We start from the raw sequence: 15,000 nt of genomic DNA on the forward strand, positions 1-15,000 counted from the left end.
TATATATATATGTGTGTGTGTGTGTGTGTGTGTGTGTGTGTACGTATATACGTGTGTGTGTGTGTGTGTGCGTATATATATATATATATATATATACATATATACATATATATATATATGTGCATATATACGTATATATGTATATACATATATATGTATATATATATATGCATATATATATATATATGAATGTATATATATGTACATGTGTGTATATGTATGTATACACTATATATACATACATATATATATATATATATATATATATATATATATATATATATATGATTTGGGACATGCAAGACAAACTGCGTTCGTCGGTGGTAGCCATTGTCTCTTTCAATCAGTTAGTCAACACAGAAAAATAATTGCTTGGGGCACTGTACAAGTGTTTCAACGCTAATCGTATTTGCACGCTATGAGATCTCAGTGAGAATGATTATGATGATGATGATGATGATGACGACGACGATGATGATGTTAAAAATTGGAAATAATCTTAAAAGTACAGTCACAGGTGAAATAGTTATGAAGACAGTTTAAACGATAGCGCTGTCTAATAATATTGATTTCTAAAAAGGACGCAAATCCACAATTGCCGAAACGTTGGGTATAATCAGTTCAGTAAATTCTAGTTCTCGTTTGGAACACAAATGTGTATGTGTGAGCATGTGTATGAATATGTGTGCGTGTGTGTGTGTGCGCGCGCGCCCGTGCATGCATGCGTGCTTGTGTATGTGTGTGTGTGTGTGTGTGTGTATGTGTGTCTGTGTGTCTGTGTAGGCGCAGCTGTGGATGTCTGGTTACGAAACTCGCTTTGTACCTATGTGGTTTTGGTATCAGTCCCGCTGCGTGATATCTGTCAAGTGACTTCTCTAGCCCAGGGCAGACCAATGCCTTGCGAGAGAACATGTTGGGCGGACACTGTATGGAGGCCAGTCATATATATATATATATATATATATATATATATATATATATATATATATATGGCTCGACGATTTCGCAGTTATTACAGCAATATGTAAGTTCTGCTCTTCAGTATAGTATGGTCATTTTCTTTTGTTTATTTTGGGGTTTATTTTTACATGTCTTGACCATATATATATATATATATATATATATATACACACATACATACATACATACATACATACATAACATACACGAAGCGACAAGTCGCGTATTTAGCGTGGGATACTATTTCTAGAAAATACGATGAATACTATCTCCAACTTTGGAGCCACAACTATCAGCCTTGTTAAATAACTGGTTAACCTTCAGATGAATTGACTGAGGGACCCTTTTATTCACGGTCATAGTGATTTTCGACTGAAACTTGAATTTAGCATGCAGAGAGTTACTACAAACAACATGGCTGGACACAACATCAACAACAACACAATCGAGGAACAGAACGAAAACAACAGCTCAACACAGGTAAAAGAATTTCTAGCTGTAGTTATATTATAAAAACTACAAAACTCACTTCTCTTGGAGTTATGAATTGAATAACCCCACTGTTGGCTATATGAATCGATTGAAATCATATAGGGACGATATGCTTCCAGAGTTTAAAAGTCCTCGTGGAAAAATCCACGGGTGCCTGATCAACAAGGAAAAGGGCCCTTCCCCTTCAATTTTTCACAGGTGTATGCTCAGAATTGATCCTTTCACTCTGGCCATTCTTCCAACATTTACCTACTTTTCAATAATAATAACAATAATAATCCTTTCTGTAATAGGCACAAAGCCTGAAATTTGGGGGAGGGGGATAGTCGATTGCATCGACCCCAGTACTTAACTGGTACTTAATTTATTGACTCCAAAAGGATGAAAGGCAAAGTCGACCTCGGCAGAATTTGAACTCAGAACGTAAAGACGGGCGAAATACCGCTAAGCAATTCGTCCAGCGTGTTAACGATTCGGCCACATCGTCGATTTTATAATAACAATAATAATAATAATAATAATAATAATAATGGTTTCAAATTTTGCCACAAGAGCAGCTTTTATTGGGAGAGGGGATTTGATCGATTACATCGACTTACTCCAGTGTTCCACTGGTTCCTATTTCATCCGGAAGGATGAACGGTATAGTCGACCTCGGCGAAATACCGTTAAGCATTCCGGTCGGCGTGCTAACGATTCTGCCAACTCGCCATCTTTTAATAATAATAATAATAATAATAATAATAATAATAATAATAATAATAATAATAATAATAATAATAATAATAATAATAATAATAATAAGCTCGTTAGCAAAACAACAGTAATAACATCGGCACTGACGAAAATGAAGAATATCTGTGGTTTCATCCATATTAAATATGCCCATTCAACCAGATTAGTTAATCCATTCAACCACATCTATTAGTTCCACTGAGCCACATCATGGCGGTATATTCGCTTACATCGAATCAGTCCCGTTCAATTCATATCATATTATATCTGATATATCCACTCACCCAGTAAAAATGCGCGTTTTCGACCTGACATACTATAGAATATAAATACCCGTGTGCACAAGTGTGTGTGTGTGTGTGTGTGTGTGTGTGTGTGTGTGTGTGTGTGTGTGTGTGTGTGTGTTTGTGCATGTGTGTGTATGTGTGTGCCTGTGTGTGTGTGTGCGTGTATGTGGGTGTGCATATATATTTTCTTGCATGTATGGTTGAATAGACGTATATATATATATATATATATGTATATATATATATATATATATATATATATATATATATATATATGTATACGCACATACACACACATACATGTGCATATATGCATAAATATAATATATATACATGCGTGTGTATATATATTAATGCATGTATGTATATGCACACATCTTTCTCTCTTACTTTCTCTCTCTTTCTTTCTCTTTCTCTGCCTCTCGTACTCTCATATATATATATATATATATATATATATATATATATATATATATATATATATATATAAACACGTACATACATACACTCGCTTTGCTGTTCCTACACCGGTCTTCGTCTTTCTTTTTCTATAAATTTTAACTATATCTATACATATATATATATCTATATATATATATACATGTATTTGTGTTTGTGTGTACGTGTGTGTTTATATATACACGTACACACACACACACATACACACACACACACACACACACACACACACACACACACATATATATATATATATATATATATATTAAACAGAGATTGATAGAGACGCTGACAAACAAATTGTTTGTAAGAGAACGAAGTAGTAGGAAGGAAGAAGGTTTACACGGAAGGTGAAATAAGAGTACGCTCGCATGGGAATTATTAACCTGATTAGCTTACCTTGTAACTGTAATCGCTCTTGTGTGATAAACCCAGTGCAGTAAGCGGTGCATGTAGGGACAATCTGTCAAAAGGAAATAGCACAAGTTAAACAACAGCTGCTTAATATGTAATTATCGCTTGACGTCTTTATGACACGACATGGCGGAGAGAAATCGGTGGAATGGCCAAAGATACTACAGCTCAGAGTTCCCTACTGCTGTAGGGAATAATACGTCGTGATGTCGGCTTAGTTTCTGATCAGAGGTGCAGTTTGGCTGTGTGGGCGCAAGCATGGATATAGGCGCTGGCATATATATATATGTATATATATATATATATATATATATATATATATATATATATATATATGGGAGAATATACGAAAAAACAACAACAGACGAGGACAGGTGGTGTAAATAACAAAAGGATGTATTAGTATGACGTTCGGGAACACGGAAAGTCTTTGACGTTTCGAGCTACGCTCTTCAACAGAAAGAATACGGAGACAAGGAGAAAAACACGGAGAAAGAAAATTGAATAGTGTCCAGTCAACGGTCAATATATATATATATATATATATATATATATATATATATATATATATATATATATATAAGGTGGCAATCATGAGTGCGTGATTCAGAAGCTCGCTTTGTAACTAAGTGTTTTTGTGTTCAATCCTACTGCGCGGCACCTTGGGCAAGTGTTTTCAATAATGACCGCGGGTTAAGCAATGCCTTGGGGAATTTGGTAGACGGAAACAAGTGATAAACCCGTCGTACCGTCGTATATATGTGTGTGTGTGTGTGTGTGTGTGCGTGTGTGCGCGTGTATGTGCATGTGTGTGCGACTATGAGTCGGGGCGGTGTATATGTGTGTATGTATGTGTGTGTACAATGGGGTGCTGAAAAGTTCCTGCTTTGGGTAAAAGAAAATACAGGAAGATCAGTTAATTATGATTCTATTCAACATATTCCCCTTTCAGATTCGGACTACGAGAGACTACCATGTCACACTATACCATACAATCAGCGCTAGATTAATTATTAAGCAAAATAAGCACGTGCTTTGGACATCAAGGGAGGAGGAGTACCACAGGAATGGTAAATGGTTTACGGCACAAAAAAAATCGTTTGAAACTTGCTAAAATGATATTCAAGGTGGTTTTTATGGTCGGGAAATATATTTTATGGTTAATTATTGCTTATATTTTGAATTACATACATGCATACATACATAGGCAGACAGACAGGCGGACGGGCGGACAGACAAATAGATAGATTTTTAATGTGCCCTTTTAAAGCCTAGCCAGGCTCATGGGCCCGGTTTCCCGGTTTCTATGGCGTATGTGTCCCTCAGCTGGACTGGATGCCAGTCCATCGCAACGTTACTCAAGAAACAGAAAGAAAGAGTGAGAGAAAGTTAGAGCGAAAGAGTACAACAGGGGTCGCCAACACCCCCTGCCGCAGCCTCGTGGGGCATTAGGTGTTTTCGCTCAATAAACGCACACAACGCCCGGTCTGGGAATCGAAACCGCGATCCTCCGACCGCGAGTCCGCTGCCCTAACCACTGAACCATTGCGCCTCCACTAAGCTAGATAGATAGATAGATAGATAGATAGATACCAAAATCTTTTTTAAGTGCTAAGGGTCTTAATCCGGCCCTGCATACAATATCGCCAAACACCCTTCAGAAGAACGGAAAACAAAATTAAGCACGGATTTGAACGCAGACTGAAAAGAAATGCTGTAAATAGGTATTGCTGATTGGAATGCTATAGTGTTTGCCATCTACCTACGAGATTTAATCGATGTAAAATTATCGATTCCTGACTTTGTTGAAGAGTTTGGCACCAAGCCAGAAATTTATACGTAACAATTCGAGTATTTTATCAGTGCTTATTTCATTAAGTACGAATTAAAAAGGTAAGAGAAGAAATTGAAGGGGGAGCAAGTGAGGTGAGGGAAGGGTGTTCATACGCTCAAATATATATGTGTGCGTACGTAATTACATATGTGTACATACATAGATATATGTGTATGTGTGTGTGTATGTACACGTACATATACTTGTAAACCTACAAACATACACATATATCTATATACATACATACATATATATATATATATATATATATATATATATATATATATATATATATATATATATATATATATATATATATATACGCATATATGTATGCACCGATGAAAGCGATTTACTTCATTTCTCTCGAAGTATAGTATACATATATATACATACATATATATACACATATATATATACATACACATACATATATACATGCACATATATATATATATGCAGGTGCATGATCAACAAGGCAAGAGCCCTTCTCCTTTAATTCCCCTTTTTTTTTACAGGTGCACGCTCAGAATTGGTCCTTTCACACTGACCATTCTTCCAAAATTCACCCACTTTTCAACAAACTTGCTACAAGGCAACACTTCCCTCTCCACCCTCAACTTCCTTTTCAAGTGAAACTTGAAAAAGTTGATGAGAGCTTAGCCAAAGAGGAAAGTGTCATAATATCAGATGTACAACGAAAGTCCTATAAGCAGAATCCATTGTCAAATCTTCAGAGATTTCCAAACTCTCATATGTAACATTTAGGATTTGTAGCAGGATACGAACTGTAACCGCCCTACACTGTCTCTTGAAACAGAATATAACTGTATTCAAGATATCTTTATTGAATGATTTTCCATGCTTCAAGTATTAGTCCTTTGTAACAATAGCATTTCGTAAGATAATCAACGTTTCCAGATCACTTTATCCAGACGATGAGACCAAGGAAGTCTTGAAAATCTAACTTAGTTTTGGATTGGATTGGATTGGATTGGATTGGATTGGATTGGATTGGATTGGATTGGATTGGATTGGATTGGATTGGATTGGATTGCCTATGTTCAGCTCACTGCAGGATGAAGGCCTCTGCATGTTCTCTCCATCAACTACGGTCTGATTGTGGAGGCTGTGAATTTGAGTTTGGGAATCATACTGGTTTGGTGAACCTTCTCTGCCACACTGGTTCAACATGGCTTGGCAGAGGGGTGCAGTTTATATACTCATACCCAGAAATAGTGAAGTCGATTACATTAACCCCACTTCTCGACTGGTACTTATTTTATCGACTCCGAAATAATGAAAAGCGAAGTCGACCTCGGCGAAATTTGAACTCAGAACGTAAGGACGGACGAAATATCGCTAGCATTACCTCCACTACCACCACAACCCTCTCATAACACCATCACTACAATCACCGTAATCACCACCACCATCTCTTACCACCAACACCATCACCATCTCAACAACTTTTACCATCACCACTACCACCAACACCACCGCCGCTATATATTGAAACATCTTATTCATGATAACTTTGATTTTTATCATTTATTTTTTGTCTCTTTTTTTCTTTTATATAATTTTTTGTTTTACAAAATGGCGGTAGTGGAGGGGCGAGGTATATCGATTTTTTTCTTAATTTTTCGTTTTTTTTTTCTTTTTTCACAAAACATCCATTTTAAGATATTTATCCCGTTCCATTTGCTCTCTCTTTCTCTCTCTCTCTCTCTCTCTCTCTCTTTCCTTCTCTCTTGCTCTCTCTCTCTCTCTCTCTCTCTCTCTCTCCCCCTCTCTCTCTTTCTCTTTCTTTCCAAATAATTCAACCAACATCATGATGGTCTTTTGCTTATCGATCACACCAAACGAAAAGAAAAAAAGACACTCTTTCTTCTCCTTCTCCACTTCGCCCTCTAATACATATACACATATACACAAACACACACACACACAAACACATACATACATACATACATACATACACACACACTTGTACACATTTTAATTTATAGAAATGTGTATGCCTGTATTTGTATGAATGTATATATATGCGTGTGTGTGTGTGTGTATACAGATATATATATATATATATATATATATATATATATATATATATATATATATATATATATATATATATATATATACATACATATATATATGCAATGTATATATATATGTTGTACACACACGCACACGCACACGCACACACGCATACACACACAAACACACACACACATATATTGTTATACAATGAAGTACCAGACGAGTATCTAATTTTGTATTAAATATAAGACCAACATCACTTCCAACGCCATCATCACCAATACCACCACCACCACCACCATCCCCATCACCCTCATCACCACCGTCAACGCCATAACAATGCCACTACAATTCCATTTCCACCACCCTCCACTACCCCCTCCCCAGTTACCATCACCAGTTACCATCACCAGCAATACCACACCCGACTATCACATGACTTCTACTGCCACCACTAAAGCAAGCACCGCAACAACAACACTCACTACAACCACCACCACCACAACACATCCATCACCCCAGGCGCAACCACCACCACGACACATCCATCACCCCAGGCGCAACCACCAACACAGCCACAGCGACCAGCACCAGCACCGCCGTCACCACTACACCACCACCACCACACCACCACCACCACCACCACCACCACTACCACCACCACCACCACCCTCAGAACCATCTGATGTTTACTAGAGGATTCTTCTTATTGTTTTTTTTAAAAACGAAGTAAAATATAACAAGTCGTATATTTTATGTCACATACATAAATAGAACGTCGATAAAAACAACAACAAAAACAATAACAAGTAGAACAACAGTTGCAACAACTGCAAAAACAAGTGCAATTATGGCAACAACAACATTTGCAACAACGACAGCAACAAGTGCAAACAGCTTATAGAATGTCGTTAATGCAAAACGGGGGATTGAAGCAAGACACAAACTACGAAATGCTACATACGCGACTGTACTTGTTCGAGGTTTTTTTTTTGTCTTTCTATAAATACATGTACACATAGGAACGCGTGTATACGCATACATACACATCAATATGCATACGCATACACATGTCCGTAAAAACACGCATACGCACATATACGCACGTTAATGTGTGTGTGTGTATACTAGGTCATTGCCCGTCCCAAGGCTATAAATATATATAAACATTTACACACACACACACACACACACACACACACACACACACACACACACACATACATACATATATATATATATATATATATATATATATATATATATATATATATATATATATATATATATATATATGTATATATATATATATATATATATATATATATATATGTATATATATATATATATATATATATATATATATATATTAGATATGTATACATATATCGTGGCACTCTGTCGCTTACAACGACGAGGGTTCCAATTGATCCGATCAACGGAACAGCCAGCTCGTGAAATTAACGTGCAAGTGGCTGAGCACTCCACAGACACGTGTACCCCTAACGCAGTTCTCAGGGAGATTCAGCGTGACGGAGAGTGTGACAAGGCTGGCCCCTTTGAATTACAGGCACAACAGAAACAGGTAGTAAGAGTGAGAGAAAGTTGTGGTGAAAGAGTACAGCAGGGTTCGCCACCATCCCCTGCCGGAGCCTCGAGGAGCTTTGAGTGTTTTCGCTCAATAAACACTCACAACGCCCGGTCTGGGAATCGAAACCGCGATCCTACGACCGCGAGTTCGCTGCTCTAACCACTGGGCCAATGCGCCTCCACGCACACACATACACACACACACACACACACACACACACACACACACACACACACACATATATATATTTACAGGTATACGTACATATTTTTAAATATATGGTGGTTGTCTACTCCTTAAACAGAGTTTGACCACCTCCTGCACCTACACCTTAGCCCTTTCATGGCGTCTGATGTGGCTTTTTAAACCAGACAGTGTTTTGAAAAAACACCCACACAGATTGCACCTCTGATTTGCACTACCAATACCTGCAGGTAAGTTCTGCTCATTGTGGATCCTAACATGTCTTTTAAGACCCCCATTGGATTTGCAAACCCTCTGGCACACACCACATTCAAACGTGTGCACAGACATATAATCAGAATAGCTGGATGAGGTTTGTTTTCCATGGGTTCGCAGGTGAGATTTGAGGCCAGCCAAGGACAGACATGGTCTGTCACAGACTGTGCACACAAAAAGGTCCTTGTCATTCACCCTCTCAGTCTTTACATTTTTCCTTAAATATCTCTTGAGCCCTGCTTGCATCATCCTGGCCTCTTCAAATGCTTTCACTCCACTCCACACCCTTGTTCGCCATCCAACTCGATCTGAAGTGAGGACTTCTATATCTTTTGGAGCCATTCCAATTGATTTCATAGCAGTCCTTATGCCATCCTTAAACCTTTTTTTAGGTTTATGCCGATAACGTTTCCCCTCTGCAAGCTCACCATAAAACAGCTGTTTCGGCATGCGTTCATCTGCCATTCGAACAATATGGCCACACCATCTCAATTGGTTCCTCAAAATCATGGCTTTAATTGAGGGGATGCATATATATTTACACACACACACACGTATATATATTTATACAGATATATATATACAAATACACACATATATATTCACATATATACATATGTGTGTGTTTGTGTATGTATACCTATGGGTATATATATGTCGTCTGTATGTATATAAATACATATACATACATACACACACACACACACACACACAGAGGTTTGGCAGGTGACATTATCTTTTCTTGATCAGGATGTGCCCTACTCAAGTAAATCTCAAGCCAGAGAGATACTCCAGTTGTGATAACCGCTATCACTTTTCAAATCCACATTAAACGCACTACCACAATCTCCAATTTTCCTTTCTTTTCTAAACTGGTAAGATATATGAGCCACGCACTGGTCCTGAAAAAAGAAAAAGGCATTTAAATATCTAAATATCAGACAAGGAAAACAACACTGCCACTTGAAGTAAGACATTAACACTGTTTGTAATGGAAAGTTCAAAGAGCTCTCAGGACTCAAAAGTCACGTACGTGCTCATGCACGGACAAAGCATATCTAACAAGAGGTAATCAAACTTTGAGTAGGAGTAGACTACCTGTGTATACATATGTATGTATGTATGTATGTATGTATGTATGTGGAAGATATGAGAAGTTTTCGTCGGGATAACTCAAACTGGCAGGTATGCGTTCTGAGCACTCAAATAGGTGTGCCACCAAAATTCCAGGCAGAACAGTGGTTGAAGTTGCGGCTGTGTGATTTCCTGGTTCAAAAACGGCTAGAGGTGGCGTCCCATTGAGTTAATAGATGATAGGTTGAAGTAGTGAAGAAAGGCAAACATTTAGGCAATTTAAACGAGGACATTTTATTTCAGTTAATTCAATCTAAATTTAGCCACCTAATCTAGCTATTTCTGGGATATCCCAGCTACTAGAGGATCGTATCGAGCGAAGACTCATCGGAGAAATAAAGGTTAGACAGAGAAAGAATGTTCCAGTATGTATGTATGTATGTATGTATGTATGTATGTATGTATGTGTGTGTATGTATGTATGTATTGCATGTATGTATATATGATTGTATATGTGCATGTATGTATATATGTATGTACGTATTTATGTATGTATATATGTATGTATGTATATATGTATGTATGTATTACGTTGTCCGTTTTTTTAATTTGAAAAAAATGACATGAATAACTGACTTTTCAATAAATTTCATTCAATGAAATAATTTGCATTATTATTAATGACCTTTGACCATCTATCAGGCAATTTAAATATTCCACCAGCAAAACATTTGACTGGTTTTGCAGAAAAAAAAACGTTATCTAGATGCATTTTGACTCCATCTAAATCGCTAAATATTTTTCCTTGCAATGAGTTCTGTAGAGACAAAAACAGTGGTAGCCGCCAGATGGCGCAATACTAGGAAAATATGGTGGATGGTGTTAGAGATGTGGAATGTCGTTCTTATATCGCTCTCACCGCTAAGTCGTTTGTCTTTTATTTTAATTTTTATCGGTTCTAGAAAAAAAAGAGAAAGGTAGAGTCGACTCCGGCAAAATTTGAACTCAGTTATATGCAGTAGCGAAAACTAAACACTGCACCATAATTTGGACGAATGCAACCGCATCGGACCCGCAAAATGCTAATAATAAGCCAGCAGACACTAGCAAAAGGAATTATAATGAAGCAGATCATAATAATAATAAAAAAAAGGTAACTGCAGAATATGTTGAATTTGTAAAGAAACAATCAATCATATTGTTTCTGGTTGTCCAGTGTTAGTCAAAGGAGAACATATATCATATATATATGAATGTGTGTGTGTGTGTATCTATACATGCATACAGCTATACACATATATGCAAATATATGTGTGTATGTGTATGTCTAGTATATATATATTTGTATATACATACATACACACATATATATACGTGCACACACACACAGATATGATATAAAGATAGAGTTTTAATACATTGGAAATTATGCCAGCATAATGGAATAATGTAGAAGATAGATACTATAAAACAAGAGGCCAGAAAGAGTCTCAGAAAATGGCGAAGTAATCATACGAAATCAGTTTATAGATAGAGAGCCGAGAGTGAGATTAAGATGAATCGGCCAGACATTATTGTCAAAGATCATCGTGAAAAAAATATCGCTTAATCGACATATCAATTGCGAAAAACAAAAATATTTCTTAATCGACATATTATTTCTGTAAAACGAAAATATATATCTGAAAGAAATGAATGAATTTTATATCTAAATATAAAGACTTGGAAATAGAGATAACCAGAATGTGGAGATTGAAAACGGAAAACAGCTCTCATAATTAATAAATGCTTTGGGAATGATAAAAACAGATGAAAACAAATACATAAATGAAACAATATCGCTTTTGTTTATACGCAGCGGTAGGAAAGGGAATGTAATATGATTGCATACATATTGTTTTCAGTTCTGTCGGACTAATGTTGGTTACTGGAGTTACGTGCGCAGCATACAGAAAATAACACTGTTAAACACTGTATGTATATTATGTCATGCTATGAGCGTTTCCGGCGCAATCATGGCTGTGTGTTTAAGAAGCTTTACTTTGCAGCCACGTGGTTTCGCGTTCGGTTTCTCTACTCAGCGTCTTAGACAAATCTCTATTTTATTATAGCATTTTGTTGGGGTAGGGGATCGATTATAGGTCCAGTCAGTTCAGGCATTAGATCCAGTTGAGTTACTGAAAAGATGCGAGAGGAGTTGAGTTTCTGAAAGGAATTTTTTAGAGGCAGCTCATTTGATGTGTGATACGTTGAGCTTTTCGTTGGAGAAGGGAGCACACTTAGGGACCTCTTCAGGTGGTTGTGGATTAAACTCTCAGTATGTCACTGGGTCTAAGAATGACTCCTTCATTAGCTCGTAGTTAGGCCCTCGCGTTATGACAAGGTACCATACAGTGCGAAGTGGTGTGGCAGGGTGTGCTATGATGCAGCGTGGTGCATTTTGATGTGGGTGTTATGCAGTTTGAATTTGTGTGCGATGTGGTGCAGTGAGAAATAGTGCAGTGCTACATCATACGATGCGGTGTCATGTTACGAAGGGGTGCTGAAAAGTTCCTGGCTTTTATACATACATACATACATACATACATACAAGTATGCATGCATGCATACATCCATACATCCATCTATACATCCATCCATACATACATACATATATACATACATATATACATACATACATACATACATACATACATACAAGTATGCATACATCCATACATCCATACATCCATCCATACATCCATCCATACATACATACATATATACATACATACATACATACATACACACACACATACATACATACATACGAGGTCCTGAAAAGTCCCTAGCTTTGTGTAAAAGAAAATGCAGGAGGATCAGTTAATTAGGATTTTATTCAACGTATTCTCCTCTCAAATTCACACACTTATGGCAGTGGTCCTTCAGGTTTTCTAAGCCCTGTAAAAGAACTCAGATGGTTGGGCCTCCAACAAGGACTTCCACGATACCTTTAAAGCCAGGAACTTTTCAGCACCCCCTCGTACGTACATACATACATACAAGTATGCACGCATGCATGCATACATACATCCATACATCCATCCATCTATCCATCCATCCATACGTACATACATACATACATACATACGAAGGGTTCTGAAAAGTTCTTGTATTTGAGCAAAAGAAAATACAGGGGTTAATTATGATTTTATCCAATATAATCCCCTCTCAGATTCACACATTTATTGCAGCGGTCCTTCAGTTTTTCTGAGCTCTGTAAAAGAACTCGGAAGGTTGACCCTTCAACCAGGCCTTTCGCGACACCCTTAAAGCCAAGAACTTTTCAGCACTCCTTCGTATATGATGATATAGTGAATTGTAGTCTGCATTGGTGTAGTGTAGATTAGTATAATATGGTTCGAAGTTTGAGATATGATATGGTCTGGGGTGTAGTAAGATGCAGTATGATGTCGTAGGATGTAGTGCGCTGTATTATGATATTGTGTAGTGCAGGACAGTGCATGTACGCGTGACTCGATCCTGTTCGGTATGTTGCGTCGAAGCATAATATCATTTGGTAATAATCTTGTCTATGATATTGCGTTGTTGCTTGGTGCGGTGCGGTGCGAATTGGTGTGGTTTTTATCTGATCCGTTATAGTATGATGTGGTCTGCTCTCAGGCTTTTGTATAATATTCTCTCATGGGGTTCGGTATAGTGTGTGGTGTGGCGTACACACTTAGTTCTGTCTGTTAAGATGAAGTATGTTGTATTCTGGAGTGTCTAATCAACGGCGGAGAGACAGAGTTAAAGATGGTAAAAAAGAGAGACAAAGAAAAGAAAAGAAAAGAAAATCGGACAAAACAAAGTGTGATGTAATATAGAAATGTGTGATTGGGCAATATTGTAATGTAATAATAGAAGAGGGTCGGCCGAGACAGCAGGAAGTCGATATAGAGTATTGGTTCCTGTTTCCTACCAGAAACACCAGCTAAATCAATGTTATCGATTCGTGACACACCGCAGTGAAAATGTAAATGTGATTCGAAGCTGGTAATTACATATTTTCATGAAAGGTCGCTTAGAAAGAGCAAACGACCGCAAAAAAAAAAAGTAACGGAACAATTAATGAATTTCAAGTAACGAACTTATGCATTTGTCGACATTATATATATATATATATGTGTGTTGTGTGTGTGTGTGTGTGTGTGTGTGTGTGTGTGTGTGTGTGTGTGTGTGTGTGTGTGCGTGCGTGCGTGCGTGAGTGTGTGTGTATGTATATGTATGTATGTATGCATGTATGTATGTATATTATATATATAACAATGTAATAAAAGAAACTACATTTTTTTTGTTCTTGTTTTCTTTTGTTTAGTTCTGTACTTGAGTGCGAGTTTGTCTTTAAGAGAATGTGAGAGAGAAAAACAAAAAAGAGAGGGAGAGGGAAGGGAAGGGAAGGGAGAAAGAGTGGGTGTCTCCAAGTGTCTCCTTTTCTGAAACTGTATTTGTATAGACACGTTAGAATTATAAAGATGTGCGTGTGTGTATGTATGTATGTATGTATGTATAGATAGATAGATAGATAGATAGATAGATAGATAGATAGATAGATAGATAGATAGATAGATAGATAAATAGATAGATAAATAGATAGATAGATAGATAGA

General features: G+C 37.2%; 1 protein-coding gene across 2 annotated transcripts in view; it reads right to left on the reverse strand.

The window, feature by feature from the left end:
* Positions 1-15,000, reverse strand: part of LOC106870532 (BTB/POZ domain-containing protein 16) — a 125,281-nt gene that overhangs the window by 82,884 nt on the left and 27,397 nt on the right. For both annotated transcript variants that reach the window (XR_016244335.1, XM_089362803.1), the window contains exon 2: positions 3,333-3,396. Coding sequence is in view for 1 of the 2 variants with exons in the window: in XM_089362803.1 (XP_089218929.1) it covers positions 3,333-3,396 (64 nt within the window). In the remaining variant the exon portion in view is untranslated. The remainder of the gene's footprint in view (positions 1-3,332; positions 3,397-15,000) is intronic.

Source organism: Octopus bimaculoides, chromosome 14 (genome assembly GCF_046866305.1).
Source record: "Octopus bimaculoides isolate indiv1 chromosome 14, ASM4686630v1, whole genome shotgun sequence".
In the NCBI taxonomy this organism is placed as follows: domain Eukaryota; kingdom Metazoa; phylum Mollusca; class Cephalopoda; order Octopoda; family Octopodidae; genus Octopus; species Octopus bimaculoides.